The sequence below is a fragment of the Lolium perenne genome, chromosome 6 (genome assembly GCF_019359855.2).
Source record: "Lolium perenne isolate Kyuss_39 chromosome 6, Kyuss_2.0, whole genome shotgun sequence".
NCBI lineage: Eukaryota > Viridiplantae > Streptophyta > Magnoliopsida > Poales > Poaceae > Lolium > Lolium perenne.
In genome coordinates, this window is record NC_067249.2 from 11,538,582 (window position 1) to 11,566,070 (window position 27,489).

At 44.7% G+C, this 27,489-nt stretch overlaps 2 protein-coding genes and 1 pseudogene across 2 annotated transcripts; 2 read left to right on the forward strand and 1 right to left on the reverse strand.

Moving 5' to 3' along the window:
- The first annotated feature begins 839 nt into the window (after nt 1-839).
- On the forward strand, nt 840-11,277 carry LOC127310790 (receptor-like protein EIX2; annotated as a pseudogene).
- A 2,096-nt stretch (nt 11,278-13,373) lies between these two features.
- LOC127310789 (uncharacterized) lies at nt 13,374-14,641 on the forward strand. Its single transcript, XM_051341428.1, has 3 exons — nt 13,374-14,428; nt 14,506-14,527; nt 14,621-14,641. Exons 1-3 carry the CDS (start codon nt 13,374-13,376, stop codon nt 14,639-14,641), a joined length of 1,098 nt encoding a protein of 365 aa, XP_051197388.1.
- A 7,045-nt stretch (nt 14,642-21,686) lies between these two features.
- LOC139832286 (uncharacterized) lies at nt 21,687-26,880 on the reverse strand. Its single transcript, XM_071822011.1, has 5 exons — nt 26,867-26,880; nt 22,684-22,691; nt 22,335-22,598; nt 21,814-22,246; nt 21,687-21,735 (listed from the first exon to the last, which is right to left on the reverse strand). Exons 1-5 carry the CDS (start codon nt 26,878-26,880, stop codon nt 21,687-21,689), a joined length of 768 nt encoding a protein of 255 aa, XP_071678112.1.
- Between the last annotated feature and the right edge of the window lie 609 nt (nt 26,881-27,489).

The following is a 27,489-nucleotide window of genomic DNA, read 5'->3' on the forward strand; positions in this document are numbered from 1 at the left end:
CTGTCAACTGGTACGTATAATGATTAAACTCCTCCTATATATAGATCTAGAGTGGGCCACTCGGAGGACCCAGGCACAGATGAGGACTTGGCCCGTACTCGGCGTTTTCTTCTTCCCTGTATCTCGGTGCCATGTCGCCCATGCATCCAAATGTCGAGTTCCACACGAACGGCGTACTTTTTTTTTGAGAATCACAGCTCTATATTGATTACAGAACATCACAGCTTAGTTCGTCCCTAATAAAGTCAGAGGGTTCCTTAGAGCGAGCAAGTTTATGAGCCGCGATATTACATAAACGACCAACATGAACGAAAGAGCAAGAGAGGAAACTCAACGACAGGCGTTTGATGTCACCCACCAGGGAGCCAACCTCCGAACGATCAGGCAGAGGAGCCTGAATCTTCATTATAAGGGACAGACAGTCCGACGCCAGGACAATCTTCTGGATACCATTCTCACGGGTAATCTCCATGGCTTGGCGCACCGCAAGGGCCTCAGCAGCCTCCAGACCCAGGACACGAACGGCGTACTATGTGCGAGTGTGCGATTTTTCCTAGGGCCAATGCTTCCAAGCCGCATTTGAATGGACCGGCATCTTGGCTAGTTAGAGCCGGGAACGATTACGAATCTTCCTGACTTGTCCTCGACTGGTGCTGTTTGATGCTGCCATTCGTCACCCTGCTGCCGTGCGCTGCCGTATGCATAGTTGCATACACACGACGAAACCAACGCTTGCAACCAATCCGTCCATATATATGTTGTGCGATTGAGTTTGTGATGTTATGCCGACTGGAGTATCCCCTACTCGTATCAGCCATCTCACACCCGGTGTCCTGGACATGAGGACGCGAGCCCACGCGCAGCTCGCCGGCACTGCCGCGCTCTTCCTTCTGGCGGCCACCATCCGAGCGAATTTGGTTGGTCCATTGGTCTCGCCCTCGTACGATGTCGATGCGCTTCTAGCATGGAAGGACAGCCTCACCGGCGCAGCCTCGTTGTCCAACTGGGACAAAGAAGGTGTAACCTTCTGCAAATGGGACGGTGTGTTCTGCGGCGCCAACCATGTCTGGATGCTAGCGCTCGGGGAGCGTGGTCTCTCCGGGGGGCTCAGCACGCTCGACCCCGGGGCGCTCCAGTGGCTCACCATTCCGCAACTCAGCGGGAACTATTGGAGATATGCCCAAGAGGCAATAATAAAATGGTTATTATAATATCTTTGAGTTTATGATAATGTTTACATACCATGCTATAATTGTATTAACCGAAACATTGATACATGTGTGTTATGTGAACAACAAGGAGTCCCTAGTAAGCCTCTTGTATAACTAGCTTGTTGATTAATAGATGATCATCGTTTCATGATCATGAACATTGGATGTTATTAATAACAAGGTTATGTCATTATGTGAATGATATAATGGACACACCCAATTAAGCGTAGCATAAGATCACGTCATTAAGTTATTTGCTATAAGCTTTCGATACATAGTTACCTAGTCCTTATGACCATGAGATCATATAAATCACTTATACCGGAAAGGTACTTTGATTACATCAAACGCCACTGCGTAAATGGGTGGTTATAAAGATGGGATTAAGTATCCGGAAAGTATGAGTTGAGGCATATGGATCAACAGTGGGATTTGTCCATCCTGATGACGGATAGATATACTCTGGGCCCTCTCGGTGGAATGTCGTCTAATGTCTTGCAAGCATATGAATGAGTTCATAAGAGACCACATACCACGGTACGAGTAAAGAGTACTTGTCAGGAGACGAGGTTGAACAAGGTATAGAGTGATACCGAAGATCAAACCTCGGACAAGTAAAATATCGCGAGACAAAGGGAATTGGTATTGTATGTGAATGGTTCATTCGATCACTAAAGTCATCGTTGAATATGTGGGAGCCATTATGGATCTCCAGATCCCGCTATTGGTTATTGGTCGGAGTGAGTACTCAACCATGTCCGCATAGTTCACGAACCGTAGGGTGACACACTTAAAGTTGGATGTTGAAATGGTAGTACTTGAATATGGAATGGAGTTCGAATATTTGTTCGGAGTCCCGGATGAGATCCCGGACATCACGAGGAGTTCCGGAATGGTCCGGAGAATAAGATTCATATATAGGATATCATTTTATGTGAATTAAAATGTCGCGGAAGGTTCTATGGAAGGTTCTAGAAGGTTCTAGAAAAGTCTGGAAGAAACCACCAAGGAAGGTGGAGTCCACATGGGACTCCACCTCCATGGCCGGCCAACCCTAGTGGGGGAGGAGTCCCAAATGGACTCCCCCTTAGGGGGCCGGCCACCCCCCCATATGGGAGGTGGAACTCCCACCTCTAGTGGGAGTCCTAGCTTGGCTAGGTTTCCCCTCCATATGGAAGGTTTTTGGTTCGGGTCTTATTCGAAGACTTGGATACCAACACTTGGGGTTCCACCTATATAATGAGGGGCATAGGGGAGGGGGCCGGCAACCACAAAGCCACAAGTTGGCCGCACCCCCTTGAGGCCGGCCACCCCCTCCCAAACCCTAGCCGCCCCCTCTCCTCCATATCTCCCGCGTAGCTTTAGCAAAGCTCCGCCGGAGTTCTCCACCGCCACCGACACCACGCCGTCGTGCTATCGGATTCAAGAGGAGCTACTACTTCCGCTGCCCGCTGGAACGGGGAGGTGGACGTCGTCTTCATCAACAACCGAACGTGTGACCGAGTACGGAGGTGCTGCCCGTTCGTGGCGCCGGAACCGATCGTGATCAAGATCTTCTACGCGCTTTTGCAAGCGGCAAGTGAACGTCTACCGCAGCAACAAGAGCCTCATCTTGTAGGCTTTGGAATCTCTTCAAGGGTGAGACTCGATACCCCCTCGTTGCTACCGTCTTCTAGATTGCATCTTGGCTTGGATTGCGTGTTCGCGGTAGGAAATTTTTTTGTTTTCTATGCAACGTTATCCTACAGTGGTATCAGAGCCGTGTCTATGCATAGATGGTTGCACGAGTAGAACACAATGGTTTGTGGGCGTTGATGCTCTTGTTATCTTTAGTTTGAGTACTTTGCATCTTTGTGGCATAGTGGGATGAAGCGGCTCGGACTAACTTTACATGACCGCGTTCATGAGACTTGTTCCTCATTCGACATGCAACTTGTATTGCATAAGAGGGTTTGCGGGTGTCTGTCTCTCCTACTATAATGAAGATTCAATTTACTCTTCTATTGACAACACTAGTATCACCGTTGTGGTTCATGTTCGTAGGTAGATTAGATCTTTCTCGAAAACCCTAAACCACGTAAAATATGCAAACCAAATTAGAGACGTCTAACTTGTTTTTGCAGGGTTTGGTGATGTGATATGGCCATAATGTGATGATGAATATGTATGAGATGATCATTATTGTATTGTGGCAACCGGCAGGAGCCTTATGGTTGTCTTTAAATTTCATGTTGAGTAGTTTTTCAAAGTAGTTGTAATAGTTGCTACATGAGGTGAACAACCATGAAGACGGCGTCATGAACCTTGATGCTGCGCCGACGATGATGGAGATCATGCCCGCTGATGATGGAGATCATGTCCGTGCTTTAGAGATGAAGATCGAAGGCGCAAAGACAAAAGGGTCATATCATATCACATATGAACTGCATGTGATGTTAATCCTTTTATGCATCTTATTTTGCTTAGAACGCGACGGTAGCATTATAAGATGATCCCTCACTTTAATATCAAGATAATAAAGTGTTCTCCCCTCGTATGCACCGTTGTAACAGTTAAATGCGTTTCAAAGCATCTCGTGATGATCGGATGTGATAGATTCAACGATTCACATACAACGGGTGTAAGCCATGTTGCACACGCGGAATACTTGGGTTTGCTTGACGAGCCTAGCATGTACAGACATGGCCTCGGGACAACGGAAACCGAAAGGTTGAACACGAGTCATATGGATGATATGATCAACATGATGATGTTCACCATTGAAGCTACATCATCTCACGTGATGATCGGTTTTTGGTGTAGTGAATTTGGATCGTGTACCACTTAACAACTATGAGGGATGTTGTATTAAGTGGGAGTTCATTAGTAATTAGATTAAAACATGAACTAATTATCATAAACATAGTCTGAGTAGTATTTTGAATTAATTTTGTAGTATTGGCATCCGTTTACTACTATGCGCTAGTCTTGTTATTGAGATAGAAATACTGTTAAAATCTGACAAGAAACTTTACGGATTAGTACCGTATTGTTAAAGAATCAAGAATTGATTAAGTCCTATTGCAAACTTTTAGTAAACTTCACATTGTTGATTTAAAGAGCTATGGTTTCAATTAGTACCTAAAGTTATCTTGTCTCCGTCAAACTTGAAGTTCAAATTTATTTGAAAAGTAAGGAGCTGAAAATTTAGTTTTCAGAAATAATCAAGGTATGAGATATGTGTGATATCTAAGACCTTATTGCAAGATGATAGAATATATTTTGGTGAGACTATATAAACTCATAAGTTTTATGGGAATGTATGAAGGTTGAAGACGCCAGGCGTCACAATCCTCCAACTATTGGGGCACTAACGATATTCGCATATCCATGAAGTTATTATCCTTAGTATGCACCGTTGCTAAGACTCGTCGTATCGAAGCATCACGTGATGATCGGGTGTTATAGATTCTACGTGTGCTTACAACGGGTGCAAGCCATATTTGCACATGCGAATACTAAGGTTAAACTTTATGAGCCTAGCATGTACAGACATGGTCTCAGAAAGTTGTCATGAATTGATGGATAAAATTATGAGTGAAATTGTTCATCGTATTACAAAGTTACTAATAGTGAAATCTAGAACACTTGTCATATGATGACCAACTTCAAAATAAGAACCTCAAGGTTATTGGTATTAGACCAACAAACCTAGAAGTTATTGATGTTGAAGTGTTTTTCTGAATAATGAGGAAAGCTAAAAGAGAAACTGCAAAAGATATTCTGGCAGAAAGAAAGAAAAGACTAGAAAGTCTAGCTCAGGTGTATATAAATGATATACATGTTATGGTTGTATTCCTAGTTAGGTCACACTATAAAATTCTTGGGTATTAGTACTATATTGGTTGGTATGAAGTGTCATACAAAACAACACAATACAAGAATACAATGGCCTAAGTGACTGACAAGGAATATGATAGGAATGCACGTCTGGAACAAAATAAAGTGTTATTATGTTCGTCGTTGGCATTCTATCTAGCCCTTAGAATTTATAATAAAGAACTTAATAATTGTTATTTTGCTCTGGTCAAATGAAAACAATGAGTTGTTCAAATTATGACATTACTCCATATACGATGGATAAGTTATTATAAATCTTAATGGTGAAACACACATACATAACACTGACGCTAAAAATGCCATAAGGCAAATGATTTGAATTCCACTTATTTGTGGAACCGCCATTTAGGTCATGTTAGAAAGGAACGCATGAAGGAACTCTATGCAAATGGATTTTTGGAGTCATTTGATTTTTTAATCATTTGGCGCTTGCAAATCTTTTCTAAAGAGAATGATTAAAATACCGTTCATAGGCCAAAAAGTTGAACGGGCAACTAACTTAGTGGAAAAATACATGATGATGTATGTGGTTCACTGGGCATAGTTGTGTGCGGGAGATTCTTCTACTTCATGAAAACTTTCAACAATGAATTGAGTATATATATGTGGATATATTCAATAAGGAAGAAGTTTGAAACATTTGAATGGATTCAAATAAATTTCAGCATGAAGTGGAAATCATCGTAATAGAAAAGTCAAATATCTATGATTGGATCATGGTGGAAATATTTGAATCACGAGTTTTAGCGAACATCTAAGAGAGTTATGAAATTGTTCTACAACTCACATTTCTTGGAGTATCATAATGATGATATAGTATCCGAGATATGTATCCAAACCTTGTTGGATTAATGATGAGATAAAATATTATGACGCCATTATATTTTTGTGGATTATGCTTTAGTGACTACCGCTTTTACACTGAATAGAGCATCATCATGATCCGTTGAAATGACACCATACGAGTTATGGCATAGGTATGAAACCTGATAGTCTTTTCTTAAATTTTGGTATGCATAGCATAAGTAAATAAGTTTACAACCAAAATCGGATGAATGTCTTTGTTGGTTATCCCAGAGATTTGATTGGGAATTCTTCCCACGAGACAAAGACAAAAGTGTTTGTCAATGTTTCTTATTTCCGAGAAATTGTTTCTAGTAAAGTATTTGAGTGGGAGGACAATATAATTTGATAAGGTTTATGAACCTGAGCATAATGATCAGAGTAGCGCAGCATCGGAATTGGTTTCGGAAGCGGCCACAACGATCATGGCTCCCATGACTACAAAGTGTTTTAGTCATGGAGATCGAAGTACATATTGAACCTTGTAGGTATGGTTTACTTTGTGATCAAATAAATGATTTGTGGACAAAGGATTGATTTTGAACAATGATAAACCAACTACAAACAAAGAAGTTATGATGGGCCCTGACTCCGTTAAAATGGCCATACGCCATGAAATCCATAATAGATGAATACTTTTTGAAAGTAAATGGATCTATAGACTTGGATGAAATATCCTTAAAGAAGCTCGACTTGTCGAAAAAATTGTTTACGACAAAGTTCAAAGAGTTGACTACGATAAGATTAGATCTTCCATAGCAATGCTTATAGTCTATGTGGATTATTCTAGTAATCAATACATATTTCTTTTATGAGATATGCTAGTAGGATGGCAAAATACACTACTTAACAGAAGTATGTATACAAGATACAACCAATTGTTTTACTAGTCCGTAGAATACTAGATAGGTATACGAACTTCAATTGGATGAAGTGAGTATCACGGAGTTGGAATCTTCACCAGATGAAATAGTCAAAAAGTTTTTGATTTCATCAGAAATGATGAAGAGGCTTGCATTTACAAGAAATTAAGTGGGAGCGCTGAGACATATTTATAATACTTTATGTAGATGACATATAGTTGGTTATAAATAATGTAATTATATACTTGATTAAAAATGTTTCATTGAAAATTAACTTCAATGAAAGGATATGGACTGAAACAAATTTAGTGTCAAGATCTATGAAGATAGATTGAAACACATAAATAAGTTTAAGTCAAAGTACATGGAATAGATATTGAAAATGGTTCAATATAGAAATATTAAGAAAATATTCTTGTCATGTTAAAGTTTTAACAAGATTTGAGTGTATCTGACACTCAATGAGTAAAAACACATGAGTGATTATAGATCACGAATAATATGTACACAATCAGATATCATGTGCTATAAAGTGTTATGAGCATATACCAGAATGATTCATATGATGATCATTGGACGACAGTAAGAATATCCTTGAGTACTTTAGAAGAACTAAGGATATATTTTTTTTTTTGTATGAAGAAATGACAAACAAATCGCTGTAAGGTGTTACACCGATATTGGTTTTGTCACATATAAAATATAATTTCAATTTCAAATTAGACTAAGTGTTGTTTAAAAGGTAACACAATGAGCTAGAAGTTGTCTATGCTAGATTTAGAAGAGTTCTAAATATTGTGACGGATTCTACAAAAGAAGGCAGAGTATGTCATTGTTTTGACAATAACAAAGGATGTTAAGTCAAGAGGTTCTTTGAGAACTTGGTGTAGTTCCGACAGAGTCAGAACTTTGAAGCTATATTGTGTGTGACAATATTAGTGACATATTTCAGACCGCGGAATTAAGGTTCCACCAGAAGACCAAACATATTTAATGCCGACTCATTTGGAAATGAGTGATGCGTTGAGACGCAAATGAATTACAAAATACATACGTTTCTGAGCATGTCAGATCCGTTGACTAAAACCTCTCCTGTGAGCAATACATGATAAAGCACCAGAAGACCAAGGTGTTATATCTTTACAAATGTAAACTAGATTATTGACTCTAGTGCAAGTGGGAGACTGTTGGAGATATGCCCAAGAGGCAATAATAAAATGGTTATTATAATATCTTTGAGTTTATGATAATGTTTACATACCATGCTATAATTGTATTAACCGAAATATTGATACATGTGTGTTATGTGAACAACAAGGAGTCCCTAGTAAGCCTCTTGTATAACTAGCTTGTTGATTAATAGATGATCATCGTTTCATGATCATGAACATTGGATGTTATTAATAACAAGGTTATGTCATTATGTGAATGATATAATGGACACACCCAATTAAGCGTAGCATAAGATCACGTCATTAAGTTATTTGCTATAAGCTTTCGATACATAGTTACCTAGTCCTTATGACCATGAGATCATATAAATCACTTATATCGGAAAGGTACTTTGATTACATCAAACGCCACTGCGTAAATGGGTGGTTATAAAGATGGGATTAAGTATCCGAAAAGTATGAGTTGAGGCATATGGATCAACAGTGGGATTTGTCCATCCTGATGACGGATAGATATACTCTGGGCCCTCTCGGTGGAATGTCGTCTAATGTCTTGCAAGCATATGAATGAGTTCATAAGAGACCACATACCACGGTACGAGTAAAGAGTACTTGTCAGGAGACGAGGTTGAACAAGGTATAGAGTGATACCGAAGATCAAACCTCGGACAAGTAAAATATCGCGAGACAAAGGGAATTGGTATTGTATGTGAATGGTTCATTCGATCACTAAAGTCATCGTTGAATATGTGGGAGCCATTATGGATCTCCAGATCCCGCTATTGGTTATTGGTCGGAGTGAGTACTCAACCATGTCCGCATAGTTCACGAACCGTAGGGTGACACACTTAAAGTTGGATGTTGAAATGGTAGTACTTGAATATGGAATGGAGTTCGAATATTTGTTCGGAGTCCCGGATGAGATCCTGGACATCACGAGGAGTTCCAGAATGGTCCGGAGAATAAGATTCATATATAGGATGTCATTTTATGTGAATTAAAATGTCGCGGAAGGTTCTATGGAAGGTTCTAGAAGGTTTTAGAAAAGTCTGGAAGAAACCACCAAGGAAGGTGGAGTCCACATGGGACTCCACCTCCATGGCCGGCCAACCCTAGTGGGGGAGGAGTCCCAAATGGACTCCCCCTTAGGGGGCCGGCCACCCCCCCCATATGGGAGGTGGAACTCCCACCTCTAGTGGGAGTCCTAGCTTGGCTAGGTTTCCCCTCCATATGGAAGGTTTTTGGTTCGGGTCTTATTCGAAGACTTGGATACCAACACTTGGGGTTCCACCTATATAATGAGGGGCATAGGGGAGGGGGCCGGCAACCACAAAGCCACAAGTTGGCCGCACCCCCTTGAGGCCGGCCACCCCCTCCCAAACCCTAGCCGCCCCCTCTCCTCCATATCTCCCGCGTAGCTTTAGCGAAGCTCCGCCGGAGTTCTCCACCGCCACCGACACCACGCCGTCGTGCTGTCGGATTCAAGAGGAGCTACTACTTCCGCTGCCCGCTGGAACGGGGAGGTGGACGTCGTCTTCATCAACAACCGAACGTGTGACCGAGTACGGAGGTGCTGCCCGTTCGTGGCGCCGGAACCGATCGTGATCAAGATCTTCTACGCGCTTTTGCAAGCGGCAAGTGAACGTCTACCGCAGCAACAAGAGCCTCATCTTGTAGGCTTTGGAATCTCTTCAAGGGTGAGACTCGATACCCCCTCGTTGCTACCGTCTTCTAGATTGCATCTTGGCTTGGATTGCATGTTCGCGGTAGGAAATTTTTTTGTTTTCTATGCAACGTTATCCTACAGGAACAACCTTGGAGGCGCCATCCCGGCAAACATCTCGCGGCTGCATTCCCTCGAATCACTTGACCTCAGCAACAACAGTTTCAACAGCTCCATCCCGCCACAGCTGGGTGACATGCACAGCCTGGTTAAACTCGATCTCCGCAACAACAGCCTTGTCGGCCACATCCCGCACCAGCTCTGCAAGATTGTCTCCACCGAGAGGTTGGACTTATCAAACAATTGGCTCACCGGGAAGATCCCAGCCTGCTTATGTGAGCTGCATTTTGCATTATACATGGACCTGTCAAACAACCGGTTCACCGGGGAGCTCCCTGCCTGCTTGTGCAAACTCAGTTCCCTGTTGTACATGGACCTCTCCAACAACCTGCTCTCTGGAAAGCTCCCACACTGCTTGGGAAATCTCTCTTATGTGTTGTTCATGGACCTGTCCAACAACCAGCTCACTGGGAAGCTCCCAGATAGCTGGTGGAACATGCAGGCTCTCATGTTCATGGATCTCTCCAACAACTTCTTCTCAGGTAAAGTCCCCATGGCTAAGGCAAGTCGAAATTGCTCTCTTAGGTCACTTTATCTTGCTAAAAATGGCTTTGTCGGTCCTTTCCCCACGGTCCTAAGGGGCTGCAACTTCCTGGCGACCCTGGACATTGGAAACAACATGTTCTCCGGTGAGATTCCTGCATGGATCGGGAGTCGTATCCCATCGCTGAAAATACTTAGCATCAAATCAAACAATTTCACTGGGGAAATTCCACCGGAGTTGTCACAACTTTCACAACTTCAGCTACTCGACATGGCAAACAATAGCTTGATCGGGTCAATTCCCTCTGCCTTCAGCAACTTGACCTCCATGATGCTTCCAATAAATCAGTGGATTCCAGATCCGTCCGTCCTATACGAGGATAAAATTGATGTAATCTGGAAGGGCCAAGAGCTGAATTTCCAGAGAACAATCTGGTTACTAACTGGCATCGATTTGTCCGGCAACTTACTGTCTCGGTGCATCCCTCAAGAGTTAACCAACCTTCAAGGTCTCCGGTTTCTGAACCTTTCAAGAAACTATCTGTCATGCAGCATTCCTGAAGACATTGGCAGTTTGAGTGTTCTCGAGTCCCTAGATCTATCATCTAATGGACTTTCAGGAGCCATTCCTCTGAGCATCTCCAGCTTATCGGGGCTCAGCACGTTGAATGTCTCAAATAATCTTTTGTCTGGAAAGATACCTGTCGGGAGTCAGATTCAGACCCTCATAGACCCATCGATTTACTCCAACAATTCCGGGCTTTGTGGGTTTCCTCTTGACATTCCAAAATACTTTGCTTGCACCCGATGACAGAAATGGTGAAGAGCAGGACCATTGGATGTACTATTATGTAGTTGCTGGGATTTTGTTTGGTTTCTGGCTATGGTTTGGGATGCTCTTCACAATCGAGACCTGGAGATGTGCTTTTCTCTTCTTTGTCGACGGAATGCAATATAAGATTATGCATACGGTTTCATGTTAGTTGTGCTCTCAGCTTTGTTATACAAACAAAACAATATTTGTATATGTAAGTTCTCGATCGGTTATCAAGTAGACAAATTCTTCCATTTGTCATGTGCAAGATTAAAAAAAAACATATAGAGAAGGCAATAAAAGGTAGTGAGATGAGATTCCAAAAGGCAGAAGAAAGTATTATGTGGAACGTCACATTATTTAACATTGGGTGAAGATTCGAACAGCTTTCACAGTTAGCACACAAGGCCATTTTGAAAACAAGTGCACTCAGAAGAAAATCACATTTAAACATTTTTTTGTGAAAACTGCCAATGTGGCATATATAGAAGGAATAAAATCGTTTCCTTTAAATGAATCCAACCCGGCCTTAGAATTACATTTATAAAACATTGAACTAAAATAACATTAGAGCTCACACTTGTGTTTATAGAGGGGCCTAGAAGCATGAGACTCTTTTCATGGATCTGAACCACTTGTATTTAAAGGAATCCAACCCTTAGAATTATATTTGTAAAACATTGAACTAAAATAACATTAGAGCTCACACTTGTGTTTATAGGGTCATGGATTGGTGGCAACAGGGCACAGGCCGTTCACTCTCTGCCCAACGTCGTAAGAGAGGAACATCCCTCATTCTAGCGCCATCTTCCACTTGATGTCATCTTCCGGATTTGATAATTCTCTTTTCTATCAATGCACCAGGACGCAAAATTTTCTGAGTTTTCTCAAAACAAACAATGGCCAATAGGCCTTCATGGGGGAACCCCGACACGATGGTCCTCACTATTGCTCTTGCGTCGGTCGACGAGCCATCTCCCAAGCTTTACATCCTATTGGGGAGATGAAGGCGTCGGTGCCGCTTTGACCGTGTGTTGTGACCCTACCATACTAGTCATGCCTTTTTACACACGGAAAACCCTGATAGTGCCCCCCGTTCGAACCCCGGGGCCGACACGAAAGTGCCAGTTTGTTTATCGGGCCGCTCTGCGCGCCGGCAGCATTTAGGGTGCGCGGTGGTGAACGGTTTTACGCCTAAGTGGCCTTTCGGATCTCCCAATGGAGATGCTTTAACAAGGTTGCTTAGGCTAACAAGAAACATGCACCTGGTCAAAGCGACGGTAAAACCATACTTACCAAACTGTGTATAGTTTTTGCCAAAACTGAGAAATAATGGTATCAACAAACTGGCTAGAAAACGGAACACACCTTTAAGTTGTTAATTTTTTAGTCGATCAAGACGCGACCAAAAAAAACCCATCTAGGGTTTCGTCCCCTCGCCGGCGACGCCGCCGGTCCACTCCGTCTCCGGTGGCCTTGGTTCTGTCCCCTCGCCAGAGGGAGGGTTTTTGTTCTTTGTTAGGTTATTTTCAATGTCTTCTTCGGGATGCTGAAGCGGCGGCTACATCCATCAGAATAAGGTCCCCCCCCCCCCGCCCTATCCTCTCTCTGGTAGTGCGTCTAGCAACAGCGGAGGGTGTGTGGAGTCTTGTGCCTAGCGGATCTGCTGGGATTCGGTTTGTTTTCATGTTCGTTTGTATGGTTTCAGGTCAGTCTCTTCCGATCTATGGTTGTCATCTTTGATTTCCCGTTTGTCTACTACAACAAACTCTACTACGATAAACTCTGCCTGGCTCCGGTGATGGAGGGGCGAGGACAGTGGTGCGCCTTCGGCTTTTGTTAGTGTTTGTAGTCGTCGTTAGGTGGTCGAAAGACCTACTTGTAATTTTTAGAGTATTACTTTTGGGTCTGTTTTACTGCTATTGATAATTATTAATGGATTGGCAGAATTTCGAAGAAAAAAAACTGGAGTTTATTTTCCAGCGCACTGAAATCTTTCAGTTTTACAGGAACTTTGTTGCCAAACTAATCCTAACTCTTTTTTTTTAACTCTCAGAAACTGGGGCTTTTATTACGGACTTGTGGCTCCTAGTTGTTAGTTCGTGATGGGTTTGGATGGGCCTCTCAAGCCGAGGTCACTCGGCCATGAGGAGATGCCTTTGATCTCTGCCCTAAACCCAAACCCTACACAGAACCGAACGCTTGACGCAGCCGCCGTTGGACAATATGGAGGGCGAGACGCAGTCACCGCCGACGTGCGTATCCATGGCGCTCGACGACGACGACCTCCTCGCAGAGATCATCGTCCGGCTGGGCTGCCCTGCCAGCCTTGTCCGTGCCGCCACCGTCTGCAGGCGCTGGCTCCAGCTCGCCTCCGATCACGCCTTCCTTCGCCGGTTCCGCAAGCTCCATCCGCCTAGGCTCCTCGGCTTCTACCTCGGACAGGGGTGGTACACGAGCTTCTGGCGGCCGCGGTTCTTCTCGATGGTGCCTCAACTCCCGACCCTAGAGCTCCCCGCTGTTGTCCGCCGTGCGTGTTTCGACATGGTCGGCTGCTGGAACGGCCGCGTCCTCACCAGCCGCACCTGCACCGTTTTGCAGGTACACGGCAATCACAGCGAAATCTGGCACGACATTATATCTGTACTGCACACGCCGACGTGCCCTCAGAGAGGCACGACCATCATCCCGACATTACGCCTCCCAACCAAGGAGGGCATTTTCTACGCTTACAGACAACTCTTCTTCAAAGAAGAAGGCAAAGTATTGTCATACTTTTATCTGACGGTGAAGTCTACCATAGATGGAACGAAATCTACAGTGCACGTATATATGCTGCAAAATGGCGACGACGCTTGGCGCACGCATCTTACCTTGGCCGCGGACTACTTCGTGCATGCACGATATACCCCAGGCTCTATACTCGTTGGCAACAAGATCTATATGTCGAGCGCCAGAAATGAAATTCTTGTCTTGGATCTGACCGCCGCATTTTTCTCCACAATTCAGCTCCCACAAGGGGTGGATTTTGGCGTAAAAGGCACCACCATGCTATCACGGGCTGATGATGGTGCTTCAGATGTGTATCTCATCCATGCTAAGGAGCTTCAACTTCATGTCTGGCTCCGCAAGGCGGGGAACAGCTGGCTGCTGGTGGACAACATTTGCCTGCGTGATATGTGTGCTCATTTGCTTGAGGATGAGCCTACTGCTTTCCTCAAGATAAACCAAGTGGGGGACTATACTGCTGAGTTCCTCTTCTTGGAGATGGGCCGATGGGCACTCCACTTGGATGTCAAGTCCAGAACGCTGCGCAAAGTGTACGAGATGACAAAAGATGACCGATATTCGTGTACTATCTATCCCTTTACGATGTTCTGGCCTCCCATTTTTCCAGTGCTGAAGGATTGTCCTACAAGGTTTGCCTCTTTTCCCTTCAATGATCTGTATAGTGTTACATAGCTTTGCAATTAGTGTGCACCCTGCACCTCACTGTTTTGTGTTTTCTGTAGCTGTATAACAGTGTTAGGTAACTGGTTGGTTTCTTGGGCCATTTTGACAGTAATAGGTAAGCGACATTAGAGAATGCTCGATGTAATTTTTCACTTGCTATTGATTCTTTGGGTCGCTAATGATAATACTAAAGCAAAAAATAGTGAATGCTTGCCATAAGATTATTTGTAACCACTTGCATACTAAGGATTATATTAGAAGGTGTTTACTTGTAGTCATAGTAGCATGGGCACCCTTGTGTGTGGGCGTATCTGTGGCCTAGGATAGTTGAGAAGGGCCATGTGGATAGGTAAGAGAAATTAGAGAACTAGGTATCATGCAGGGATGAAGGTTTATTTTTCTATTCCCAAATGATTACAGAAGACTCCTTTTAAAATTTAAATACACTACCACAGCGGATCCCTAAGGTTGTCTGCTTGGGTACAAACTTATTAGTTATCTTTTTTACTTCCCTACTTGCTACTCGGATGAGTATATCGTATATCCAAATGAAACTATCGGCCATATATTGTCATCCTTCATAGGTTTTTATTATTTTTTTGGGATCGGCATTAATTAGTCTCAAAATTACTTTTGATAGTGTCGTTGATTGTTGAGATGTCCTTTGCTAGACACATACTGAAGTATCAAACTGCGGCAGACCACTTCATGGAATGGTTACTTTTGTTCTTGTGTTGGCACCAGACACCATGCTTCCTGAACCTTTCCTTCCTCTTATAGTCTCACAATAGCTTCTTGTAGTTCTTCTGGAAAATAACGTGTTCATTGTTGTAGCATGGACCTCTCGTTCTGTTGTAATACTGCAGCTTTCTGAACTATCAGTGCGGAATTACAGAATGGATCTACCAAAGTATAAGAGGACGAAAACAATATGCCTAGCATTTTTATCACGTTTACCACTGTGTTTTCTTGCACAAAAATATTGTGACATACCCATTAAGCCTGGATTTTTAGCTACTGTTGCGGTCAGAAACCCACCGGCGAGCAGCGACGGGCAACACAGAAGAGCCGGGAGCAACTTAGGGCTGCAGCTGGCCCTGGTCCCTCCGAGCGACGGCCCGCAAAGACTCCGGCACGCACGTCCGATGCTGGTGCAAGGGCGTGCCACCTGACCTATACCTGGTCAGGAAGGTGATGGAGATGCCTCGCTTAGTTTCTTGCATGGCATACACGTAAACATTAAATACGAGCCTCGATCGGCTCTCAGGTTGTCCTGTGAATCGGCTCAAAGAGCCGATCCACCCATGATTCGCACGAGGTGTACGAATATATGGTGGTCCTGCTTGATCAAAATAAAGCTAAAACGATCTACGACGATTTAGGGTTTTCACCGCATAATCGGAACGTCCTACTCGTGATTGAGCCTCGCGGCCGCGCACGGTGATCGTAAGCCGATCCTAGACAGGGCCTAAAAACCAACACGAGGTTGATCCCCGGAACATCCTGTCTAGGGCTAGCAAACTACACCCTACGCGCCGCTGGATCCTTCAACCCTTTGTAAGGCCTAACTATGCAGATATTAAACTAATCCTTGAAGAACAAGGAGCAACCATAACGGATCGGATCTACTAAATAATGATCAAGCGGGGTGCCGCCCCTACGCCTAAGATAGGCGTAAGGGCGGCTAGATGTCTAAGGGTTGCACGACGATAGCATATGATACGAAGAACAATGCTAACCCTAACACATCTAAGATAACTACGTTGCTCGCCATCAAAAAGGCTTCAGTACGAGCAACGCATGAACGACGAATAAACTTGTACTGCATAGATCGCAAGATGCGATCTAGGCAGCATGATGCTTACCCGGAAGAAACCCTCGAGACAAGGGAGTTGGCGATGCGCCTAGATTGGTTTGTGGTGAACGTGATTGTTGTTTATTTCATAAACCCTAGATACATATTTATAGTCCGTAGACTTTCTAACGTGGGAATAATCCCAACCGTGCACGAGCCAAACTCTAACTAACCGACACGTAATCTACTATATTACAGATACACGGGCAAACTAGCCCAAACTTTGCATATAAGGCCGATTCAAGTATATTCTTCCATGTATATTCTTCAAACCCATCTTGATCGCGGCCCACCTCTGACTCGGTCAAATTCTGGTGATAACAGCTACACGTTTCTTAAATTAATAAATAAGGTTGTAACTGTTCACAGACTACATTTTAACATTGAAACTAAAGCTTGTATGAGATCACTAATACTTCTTTTTTTAATACGCCTTGCGGTTTGGTTCCACAAGGAGGAGTACCCAGGGAACTTGCCAAGCACCACCTAAACTTGGATCCACTAGCGAGACCAATCAAACAACCCTTGCGGCGTTTTTCGGAACCAAACCGCAAGGCCATGCTGTCAGAAATCGATCGACTACGAGAAGCTGGTTTTATCAAGGAGTTGCACACAGAAGCCACATGGGTAGCAAATCCTGTGTTGGTGCCGAAGAAAAACACTAAGGTCCTTCGCATGTGCGTCGACTTTACGTGTCTCAATAAACATTGTCCAAACGATCACTTTCCCCTCCCGAGGATCGATCAAATTATCGACTCCACGGCTGGATGTGAACGTCTTTCCTTCCTGGACGCATATTCTGGTTACAACCAGATCAGATTGAAAGAAGAAGATGAAGTAAAGACAGCGTTCATCACACCTTATGGCGTGTTTTGCTACAGAACAATGCCCTTTGGTCTGAAAAACGCGGGAGCAACATATCAGAGGATGATGCAGAAGTGTTTGGCGACACAGATTGGGAAAAACGTGCAAGTATACATCGACGATGTCGTCATAACGTCAAAAAAGGGGGCAACGCTGATCGAGGATCTCAAGGAAACCTTTGACAACCTCGACAAATTCTGCCCCAAGCTGAACCCGACGAAGTGTTCTTTTGGCGTTCAGCGGGGAGAACTTACGGGGTTTCTAGTTTCAGCAAGAGGGATTGAAGCAAATCCCGATAAAATACGAGCTATCGTAACAATGAGGAAGCCAACAAAGTTGAAAGAAATACAGCAGCTAATCAAGCGAGTCGCAGCTTTGAGCAGATTCGTCGCCAGGCTGGGAGAAAAAGCGTTACCATTTTACGCTCTGATAAAGCAAGGAGAGAAATTCCAGTGGAACGAAGAGGCCGACAGAGCTTTCGAGGATTTGAAGCGCATAATCTCGACACCACCAATCTTGGTGGCGCCGAAGGAAAAGGAACCTCTCCTACTGTATATTGCAGCCACGCCCCAAGTGGTTAGCACGGTGCTAGTCGTTGAAAGAGAAGAAGAAGGAAAACTCCATGGAGTGCAAAGGCCAGTATATTTCATCAGTGAAGTTTTATCGCCTTCCAAACAGCGGTACCCGCAGTACCAGAAACTAGCATATGGAGTAATTGCAATGGCAAGAAAGTTGCGCCACTATTTTTCGGCACACCCGATAATAGTAGTCAACGAAGCACCTCTTTCAAATATACTGAACAATCCAGAAGCTACAGGGCGTGTCTCCCTTTGGGGAATAGAACTTTCCCCTCGGGACATCACGTATGAAAAAAGAAAGGCAATCAAGTCGCAAGTTCTGCCAGATTTCATTGCAGAGTGGATGGAGCTACAAAACACGGGACCCCCAGATTTGTCGAGAACTTGGACCATGAACTTCGATGGGTCTAAGAGAGCAGAAGGAGCTGGCGCAGGAGTAGTACTTATTTCACCTGAAGGCGACAAATTGAAATACGTCCTTCGGATGACGTTCCTTAACGCATCCAACAATGAAGCAGAATATGAAGCCCTCATACACGGGATGAAGATGGCGAAAGCTTGCGGTGCAACTCGACTAAAAATCTTTGGCGACTCACAATTGGTGGCTCAGCAAGTTATGAACCAATGTGACGCAGCCAATGATAGCATGATGGCATACAAGGAGGTGTACAATGAGCTTGAGAAGCTGTTTGATGGGTGTGAGGTGAATCACATCAGTAGATTGAGCAATGATGAAGCCGACGTTCTCGCAAACATCGGATCGCAGTGCCTCCCAATCCCGCCAGGAGTATTTTGGGAAGAAATAGCGGAGAGATCCACGAAGCCGAAAAAGGTGCAGAAAAAAGCAAAGGAAGGAAAAACTTCGGCGCCCCTCAAAGAAACTACGGAGGATGAAGAGGACCAAGAACTTGTGATGATGGTAGAAGTTCCTTGGATGCAAGGGTATATATCATATATCCTCAGGAAAGAAATACCCGACGATCCAGTTGAGGCCAGGCGAATTATTCGACGATCCAAAGCTTTCACAGTGATCAAGGGGGAGTTATACAAGCGAAGTATTTCAGGCGTTATGCAAAGGTGTGTCACACCCGAGGAAGGAAGAATAATTCTGAAGGATGTACACGAAGGAATATGTGGCCACCACGCAAGTAGTCGAGCTATTGCAGCCAAAGTTTTTCGGGCAGGATTCTATTGGTTGACAACAATCGAGGATGTCAAGGAAATAGTAAGAACTTGCGACGCGTGTCAAAGATTTGCCGCAAAACCTCACTCTCCAGCGGCGGAATTAACACCAATACCATTGTCGTGGCCCTTTGCCCAATGGGGACTTGATACGGTGGGCAAGTTGCACAAAGCTTCGCCAGGAGGGTATGAGTACTTGCTGGTCGCTGTCGACAAATTCACCAAGTGGGTAGAAGCGAAGCCAATAAATTCACCAGATGCAGCATCGGCAATAAAGTTTGTGAAAGGCCTAGTTTTTCGGTTTGGAGTGCCTCATAGCATTGTCACAGATAATGGTTCAAACTTCACATCCAAGGAATTCAAGGAATACTGCGCAGAAGTAGGCATTAAATTGCACTTTGCGTCAGTTGGGCACCCGCAAACTAACGGACAAGTCGAGAAAGCCAATGGAATCATCTGCAACGGCCTCAAAAAGCGCCTGCTAGGACCGCTTGAAAAAGCTCGACATACTTGGCCAGAGGAATTGCCAAGTGTTTTGCGGAGCATCCGAACAACACCAAATACGGCGACACAAGAAACTCCATTTTTTCTCGTCCACGGAGCCGAAGCAGTACTACCAATTGAAATAGAGCATGATTCTCCAAGAGTAACAGAGTATGACGAAGAAACATCACAAAAAGCTCGGGAGGATGATATGGACGCACTCGACGAAGCTCGAGATGAAGTACTTTCACGAGTCACCAAATACCAGCAAGACCTCAAAAACTACCACAGTCGACGGTTAAGGCCAAGATCTTTTCAAGTTGGGGATTTGGTCTTGCGGTTAAATAAAAAAAGTACTGAGAAGCTCGAATCACCATGGTTGGGGCCTTACGTTGTCATGGAAGTCATCGACAGAGGCGCATACAGGATCAAGGACAAGAAGACAGGGGCTCCCGAGAAAAACCCCTGGAACGTGGCGCAGCTCAGGCGGTTCTACGCCTAGAGCTGAAATACAGTCCTTCTCTGTAAAAATACAATGTACTGAAACGCCCGCGAGTTTTCAGACGCACTCTTTTCCTTTTCGGGGCACCGAGTGGGGCCGGAAAGGTTTTTAATGAGGCGGGCTCGCGGTGCTGCAATATAATAAAGATAGTGGAGATATACTTCTTATTCTTCGACACGCTCGGGGGCTCAACGCCTTCAAGTCTCAAAATACGTACAATATAGACAAACTAGACTTACCGAAATATTTCGCCTTGGTACACTAATACCTCGCCAAATATAAAAATCGGAAGCTAACAATTATAAATATAGTGTACACGTCAAAAATCTTATTGCTTTGGTCCAAGAACCTCGCAACAAAAATATAGAACTTCGACACTAAGATACTCGAGGGCTTGCAATCCATCAATGAAAAAACAAAGATGTCTTATTACAACAGAAGGAAAAATCTTCGAGATGGAAAAAACAGTACAAACTCTAGCCAGAAGGCTCGGGGGCTCCAACAATATAGAGCACTTTGCAATATACAACAAATTTCTTCGGAAATAAAAAAGAAATCAAAAAAGATAGAGACACAAGGTTTTGCAATATGGTACAAATCAGTCAAAGCCTAAAATACTATCTATGGACAAGCCTCTGGTTGTTTTATGTTCAGCATAGGACCCCTTGACGAAGAATTCTGAGTCCATCCGAAGAAGCTCATCTATCATCGACTCGGCCACAGGAGTTACCATCTCATTGATTGTGTCAATATCATTTTTTGCCGCGATTTCTTGGCCAGGCAATCAGCAACAATCTTCGTCAGGTCTAATTTTGGATGACAAATATTTATCATAATCATGGCGAACCTTGCTCCAGTAGTCAATTGAGCTCGCACAAAATTATGAATGCGGGGAGCATCTCTGAATATCTCCAGCAATTCAGGAAGAGTTTTGGGAACCTCATTTCGAGGAAACAAAGTCTTGTAAACAAGGGTTAATGTTGTCGTGCAAAAATTGAGAAATTCGCGCACTTGGCAAGCACGATCTTGGAACCTGACAATTTGCTGGGTTCGTTCAGGGGTGGCCCAGAATAAACAGCCATGGTTAAGGGAAAGATTGACAAGAAGATTTGTTCTCTCGTTTACTCTTCGATCTTCGGCGGCAGCATCAAGAACCGAGCCTATTAAGCGACAAGGCAAGAAATTTGAAGGGGGGCACAGCAAAATAAAGAGGAGGCATTGTGAGGTTGGAAAAACATACCTAACATATCTGTGCTAGCTTCCAACATTAGCTCGAGCATGCTATTTTCTCGGGTAGTGGCTCCCTTTGCTTCCAATACAGCAGTATCCTTGGCAGCCATAGCCTCTTTGGCTTGTTGGAGAGCAAGTTTTTCTTGTTCGGACGCTTTCCGAGATTGTTCCATCATTGCCAGAGTTTGTTTCTTCATGGATTGAAGTTGTTGTCGAAGTTCTTGCAAATCTTCCGACAAATGTTTGCTTGAAGAACCTTCGAGGGGATTATCATCGACTAGTATTTTCTTCGAGAAGGAAGACGCAGGTGAAGCATCGGCAGAGCAAGGGTTGGTCGAATAATTATCAAATATTAACTGGAAAAGAAAGTCCCAGGATCAATGATAGTACCAAGAGGAATTTCATTGATTTCTAGAAAGTTTACACGGACATTACAAAAGAAGTTCTCCAAAGGGACTAACAGGGTAATTGTTGCCAAGGCTAAAATGGCGACAATAGTAAAAGAAATAGAGAAAGCAAAGGAAAGAAAAAGCAAAGGCATTCAACTAGACCTCCGGCCTTGATGAGCTAGGAGTTGAAGATGGCTTGATCCCGAGATAGGCCAAGATTTTCTTCGTGTTGGGCTTGGCTGCCTTGATCAACGACCTCCATTTTGATTGTTCTATCTGCTCGGTGTCGCCTACCTTCATCCAGTCAACAGTTTGTTGACTGTCAGCGACCAAGGCAATAGTGTTCTCAACAGCAACCTTCATGTTCTCCTGGCGCATCTTCAGTCCAAGATCCTCTGGTGGATTGAAGTCCTTGGCAAGGGCAAGGAAAGTCTTAGGCTCCTCTTTCTTCGGGAAGAAGTAGGGGAACAACTTCGACAATCCTGCGTCAGCATTCACCACGCCTTCGCGAATTTCTTGGCCATGAAACTCCAGATAAGACAGTGCGTCAAGCAGAGGATCATTGGTGGGATTCTCAAGGTCAAAATCTTGGCTTGTTTGACCTGCCATAGAAATTATATGTTAGTTGACAGCAAGTAAAAACAAAAGAAAGCAAGTCTTAAGAAAAATAGAAGGGATCAACAAAGTTACCGAGGAAGCGACGATTTTGTGTGTTCAAGCGCTTGAGGATTCCCTTTTCACGGGTGTCCTGTGCGGCTTTGTGCTCGTTTAAAGCAGCTTCAGCATCATCAAGTTTCTTCTGCAGTTCTTCGACACTAGCAGCTTTTGCTTTGGCCTCATCAGCCTCTACTTTTGCTTGGCTAGCATCAAGTTCGGCTTTCTTGCGAGCCGTTTCACTTTGCTCCAATTTCTGAGCAAGAGTGTCGGCAAGCCTGTTGGCCTCTGCAAGTTTCTCTGCCAAAATAGAAAAGAACAATCAAAATTGCGACAAAAATAGGAGCAAGAAGATTAGAAACAATGACAGCAAAAAACTTGTTACCTTCGATCCTGCTGGCATATTCACGGTACCCAATGAATTGGGATCCAATGCGAACAAGCTCTTTGATCATGGGCTGTCAAAGAAGAACAGAGAAAGAAAATATCGGTACGAGAAAAATATGAAGGCACAAAAAGAAGTAAACAGAGGAAATATAGATACTAGCAGGAAAGTCAAAAACTTACATCATCTAAGAGCGAATGAGAAGAGCTACCCAATTGAGGGGCAAGCTCGATGATCGTTTCAACCCTTGTCCTTTTTGGTGAAGGAGCAAGGGGGCTTGAAGGAGGAGTGGTGGTGACGACGTTTTGTTGAGGAGGCGAGGATTCTTCTCCTTCAATTGGCGTCTCCGAAACAAGTAAAGTATGTGACGCGCTCGTCCGAGGAGCCACGTCACGAGTTGGTACTTCTTCCTCATCATCACTGCGATTAAAGATCGACAGCATAAAAAGCAAGATGAGACAAAAAACTTCGACTACAGAAATAAGGGGAAATCAAGGTGACTTACGAGCTGACGAGGGATGCGAGATATGGATCATAAGTTGCCTTCTGACGTGAAGGATCAACTTCTTCGGCTTTGGAAGTGTCGGAATCTTCGACGTCATTCCTCTTCCTTTTGCCTTTTGGAGAAACAGCGGGAGGAGGAGATAGTGCCGACGCAGTGCCTTCGGAAGATCCCGCAGATTTTTGAGAATCCACGGGTTCATTCACAAAAGACGGAGCTTCTTGATTGTCATCAGTGACAATGGCCCTTTCTTCGACTTCTCCACCTTCAGGAAGAGCAGGAAGCGAGACAAGGTCTGGATGATTCTGTGCAAAATAAAACAGGAGAGATGTCAGAAAAGAAGTTACAAAAAAGATAGCAAAGCAACAACAAGACAATAGACAAAGATTACCTTGGGAAGTGGATTGGCGGCGCTGAATGGTGTCACACGGCAAGAAGAAGGGACAGCATCTTTTTTGCTGAGAGATGAAATTTTTCGGACAAGTCTTTCTAAATCCTTGACCTCCAAATTCACCGACAGCCGATTTACGTCCTTGTCGCCGGCATATTTCCAGAGAGGATATTTGCGAGCACAAGCGGCTGCACTCTAGTCCTAAGAAAGTATGCGATGATTTGGACACCCGATAACTCTTTGCCGCGAGTATTTTGCAACTCGTGGATACGAGCCATCAAGGTTTCTGTCGACGCCCTTTCTTCTTCGGTGGCCTCCGCGTCCCAGGAGCGGCGGCGAAAGATTTTCTCGGCGCCATCAAAAGGAGGGATGTTGTCTTCCGCACATCCATGGTTCTTCTCCTGAATGTACAACCACTTCTTGCGCCATCCTTGAACTGAGTCAGGAAGCTTGACGTCGAAGTAGTCAACAGTGGGCCGAACAGAAATTACAACGCCGCCTATATTATAGGCGACATTGGGCGAGCCATTACGGCGGCAGAAGAAAATGCGCTTCCATAGCGCCCAGTTAGGCTGGACGCCAAGGAAGGCCTCGCAAAGAGTGATGAAAATGGAGATGTGAAGAATGGAGTTTGGCGTGAGGTGGTGGAGTTGCAGACCGTAGATGAAAAGCAGTCCACGGAGAAAAGGATGAATGGGGGCGGACAGACCGCGGATGAGGTGATCGACAAAACTTACCCGGTACCCCATTGGAGGGGTTGGGTAGCTCTCCTCACTGGGGAAGCACAATGCCTTGGGTTTCTTGCTGATCCCCAGCTTCTTCAGCATGTTGATGTCTAGAGTGGAAATTTTCGATCTTTCCCACTCCGCCGCCCCAAGATCCACGGCGGCCATGGAGGATTCCGGTGTGCTGTGCCTTGTCAATCGACGCGGTGGCATCAACAATGGCGCAGGGTTTGCAGTTTGGAGGCGAGGAGCTTAGGAGGTTGTGGATCGCAGGAGGAAATTTGCAGATGAGAGAAGGAGGACGGCGCGAGCGGAAGTGCTCAAGGAGGAAGAAGACGATCTTATATAGGGGTGCGGTGAAACGACGAACCGTTGGATAAGGAAAATGTGTGACAGATGATAGCCACGTGGCAACAAGGGTAAAAAAGTAACTCAACGCTGGGGAAGTTACGGTGCGTGCGCCAGAAAAAGCGGAGGACGTGTGTCCCCCACTTGCACGACGTGTCAAGATAGTGGATCAATTGGGCCCGCATGGCAGCGAGAAAAGACTTGTCGCAAATTTCTGACTAGCAATCGTGGCTATTGTCAGCAATAACGTCACCTTGGCAGAAGAAAAAATTCGACTGAACAGCTTCATAAAAGGCGACACGGAAAAATAATGCTGAGCCTTTGATCAAATACAAGTTTTTGATCAAATGCTCGGGGGCTACTTTGGAAAAAAGGAAAAGATCTAGAATGACAAGATAGAAATGGCGTGAGCCTATGACCAAATACAAATATTTGTTCATAGCCTCGGGGGCTACTCCCATCGGGAGCGCTGTTCGCGCACCCGAGAAATTATAAAACTTCGGGAGATAAAAGAAGATATAGCGGCATAAGGCGTGGAGCCTACACCCAAGTACAAGTCCTTGGCTGTAGCCTCCGGGGCTACTCCCATCGGGAACGCTGCTCGCGTGCCCGATGAAATTATAAAAAAGAAAGAAAGAGAAAAAGAGAAAAAGAAAAATAGAAGAGCAAAAAAGTATATTTCGAGTTATAATTAACTCTACATACACTCCCATCGGGAGGGCAATATAAGTCATTTTTGACTCGATAAAATGTGCCATTCCAACAGCCGAAAAAGCACTCGACAATATATTCTCAGAACGCCGAAGTTGCGATCAATTTCTGAATGCCGCAAATTTGTGAAGGTAAGACCCAAGATCCGTTCTGCTGGGCGTGGCATCGCCAAAGACTGCGCTCTGCTACTTTTATCCGTATCAACAGATACGAAGAAAAAATCCTAACGGACGCGTTAGGTACCCGATGAATTTTACTGGGACTCGACAGAATGGTAAGACCTTAAGCGGCACCTGTCAAAGTTTACACCAGTATCCCGAGGTCATGTCCAGGGACGTGATCTTGAAGTAGGTTTTTGCGGATTGCCACTAGAGCAGTTAACTAGTACCTGATCCGTCAGATGAACTAGCCCCAACTACCATCATCCATGTACAATATAGATGTTTATGAGAAGAAATATAGAAAAAGTCGAAGCTGTCGAATAAAAATAAACAGTAGAGATTTTTCTTGACCCTACGATTCAAGCAAAATCTCGGGGGCTACTGACATAGGCATCCCAAATGGGCCTGCCGAAGATAGTACCCGGGGTTTACTGAAGGCCCATTACCCGAAGAATAAGAAGATTCGGAAGCCCAAGATATTATTAAGGAAAGCTAGAGTTGTAATAGAAAGTCTTATTTGTAATCTTACGGGATGAGTTAGAAACCTTCCCGGACTTTGTAACTTGTACAGCACGAATCCCTCGGCTCCGCCTCCTATATAAGGGGGAGTCGAGGGACGCAGAGATCATCGAATCATTGTTTACAAACCCTAGTTTTCATAATCGTCGAGTACTTTTCGGCTGAAACCTTCGAGATCTACTTGCCCTCTACTTCCAACTAAACCCTAGCCTACAATCCATAGGCATTGACAAGTTGATACCTTGTCACCTATAACCTTTTGCTCGAACACAAGTGGTAGATTTTACTCTGGTACTCTTGAGTTTACGCATAATACGTGCCACATGACCTCTCCGATTTAGACGTCGCCTTTACGGACGATGAGATTAAAGAGGTCGTCTTCTCCCTACCCGCCGTCAAGGCCCCTGGACCAGATGGATACATCGGCGCCTTTTTTAAGTCTTGTTGGGACATTATCAAGAACGACATTATCGCCGCCATCATGCACATGTCCCATCTTCGGGAGGGCTGAGCCAGCCTTGTCAACTCCGCCAACATCATCCTCATCCCTAAGAAAGCTGAGGCCACTTCAGTGGGAGACTACAGGCCGATTAGCCTCATCCATAGTCTTTCAAAGATTTTCTCCAAGCTTCTGGCCAACCGCCTGGCTCCAATGCTCCCGGATATCGTCTCCAAGTGCCAAAGCGCCTTCATCAAGAAAAGAAGCATTCACGACAACTTCTTACATGTTCAGAACCTCATACGGGAACTTCATGCTAACAAGACCCCGAGCCTATTCCTCAAGCTTGATATCTCCAAGGCCTTCGATTCCGTAGGATGGGCTTACCTTCTCGACGTCATGTCTGCGCTGGGGTTTGGCCAAGCTTGGAGAGAGTGGGTGTGTCTTTCCCTTTCCTCGGCCACGTCCAGAGTGCTGCTAAATGGTGAACCTGGCACCCTTTTCTGCCACGCCCGCGGTCTCAGACAGGGAGACCCGCTATCACCCATGTTGTTCATCCTCGCCATCGACCCCCTACAACGCATCCTATCCTCGGCCACTCAATTGGGCATTATGAGTCCCATACGCTCTAGGACCAACCACTGCCGCATCTCTCTATACGCGGACGATGCTGGAATCTTCGTAAACCCCAGTAGGGAGGACCTTTGTGCCATCTCTTCCATTCTCGACTGTTTCGGAAAGGCCAGTGGACTTGTCACCAACATGACCAAGACGGAAATTTTCCCGGTGCGCTGCGCTGACGTGGACCTTCAGGAAATTCTCAATGACTTCCCCACGAAGCTTCCCTGCTTCCCTCGCAAATATTTAGGGCTCCCTCTGCATTTTCGCCGTCTTCGGAAGGTGGACCTACAGCCCCTAATCGACAAGATCGCCGGAAAGCTCCTGGGTTGGATCGGCAAGAACCTTGCTAGACCTGGAAGGGTCATCCTTGCGAAGACGGTGCTCATGGC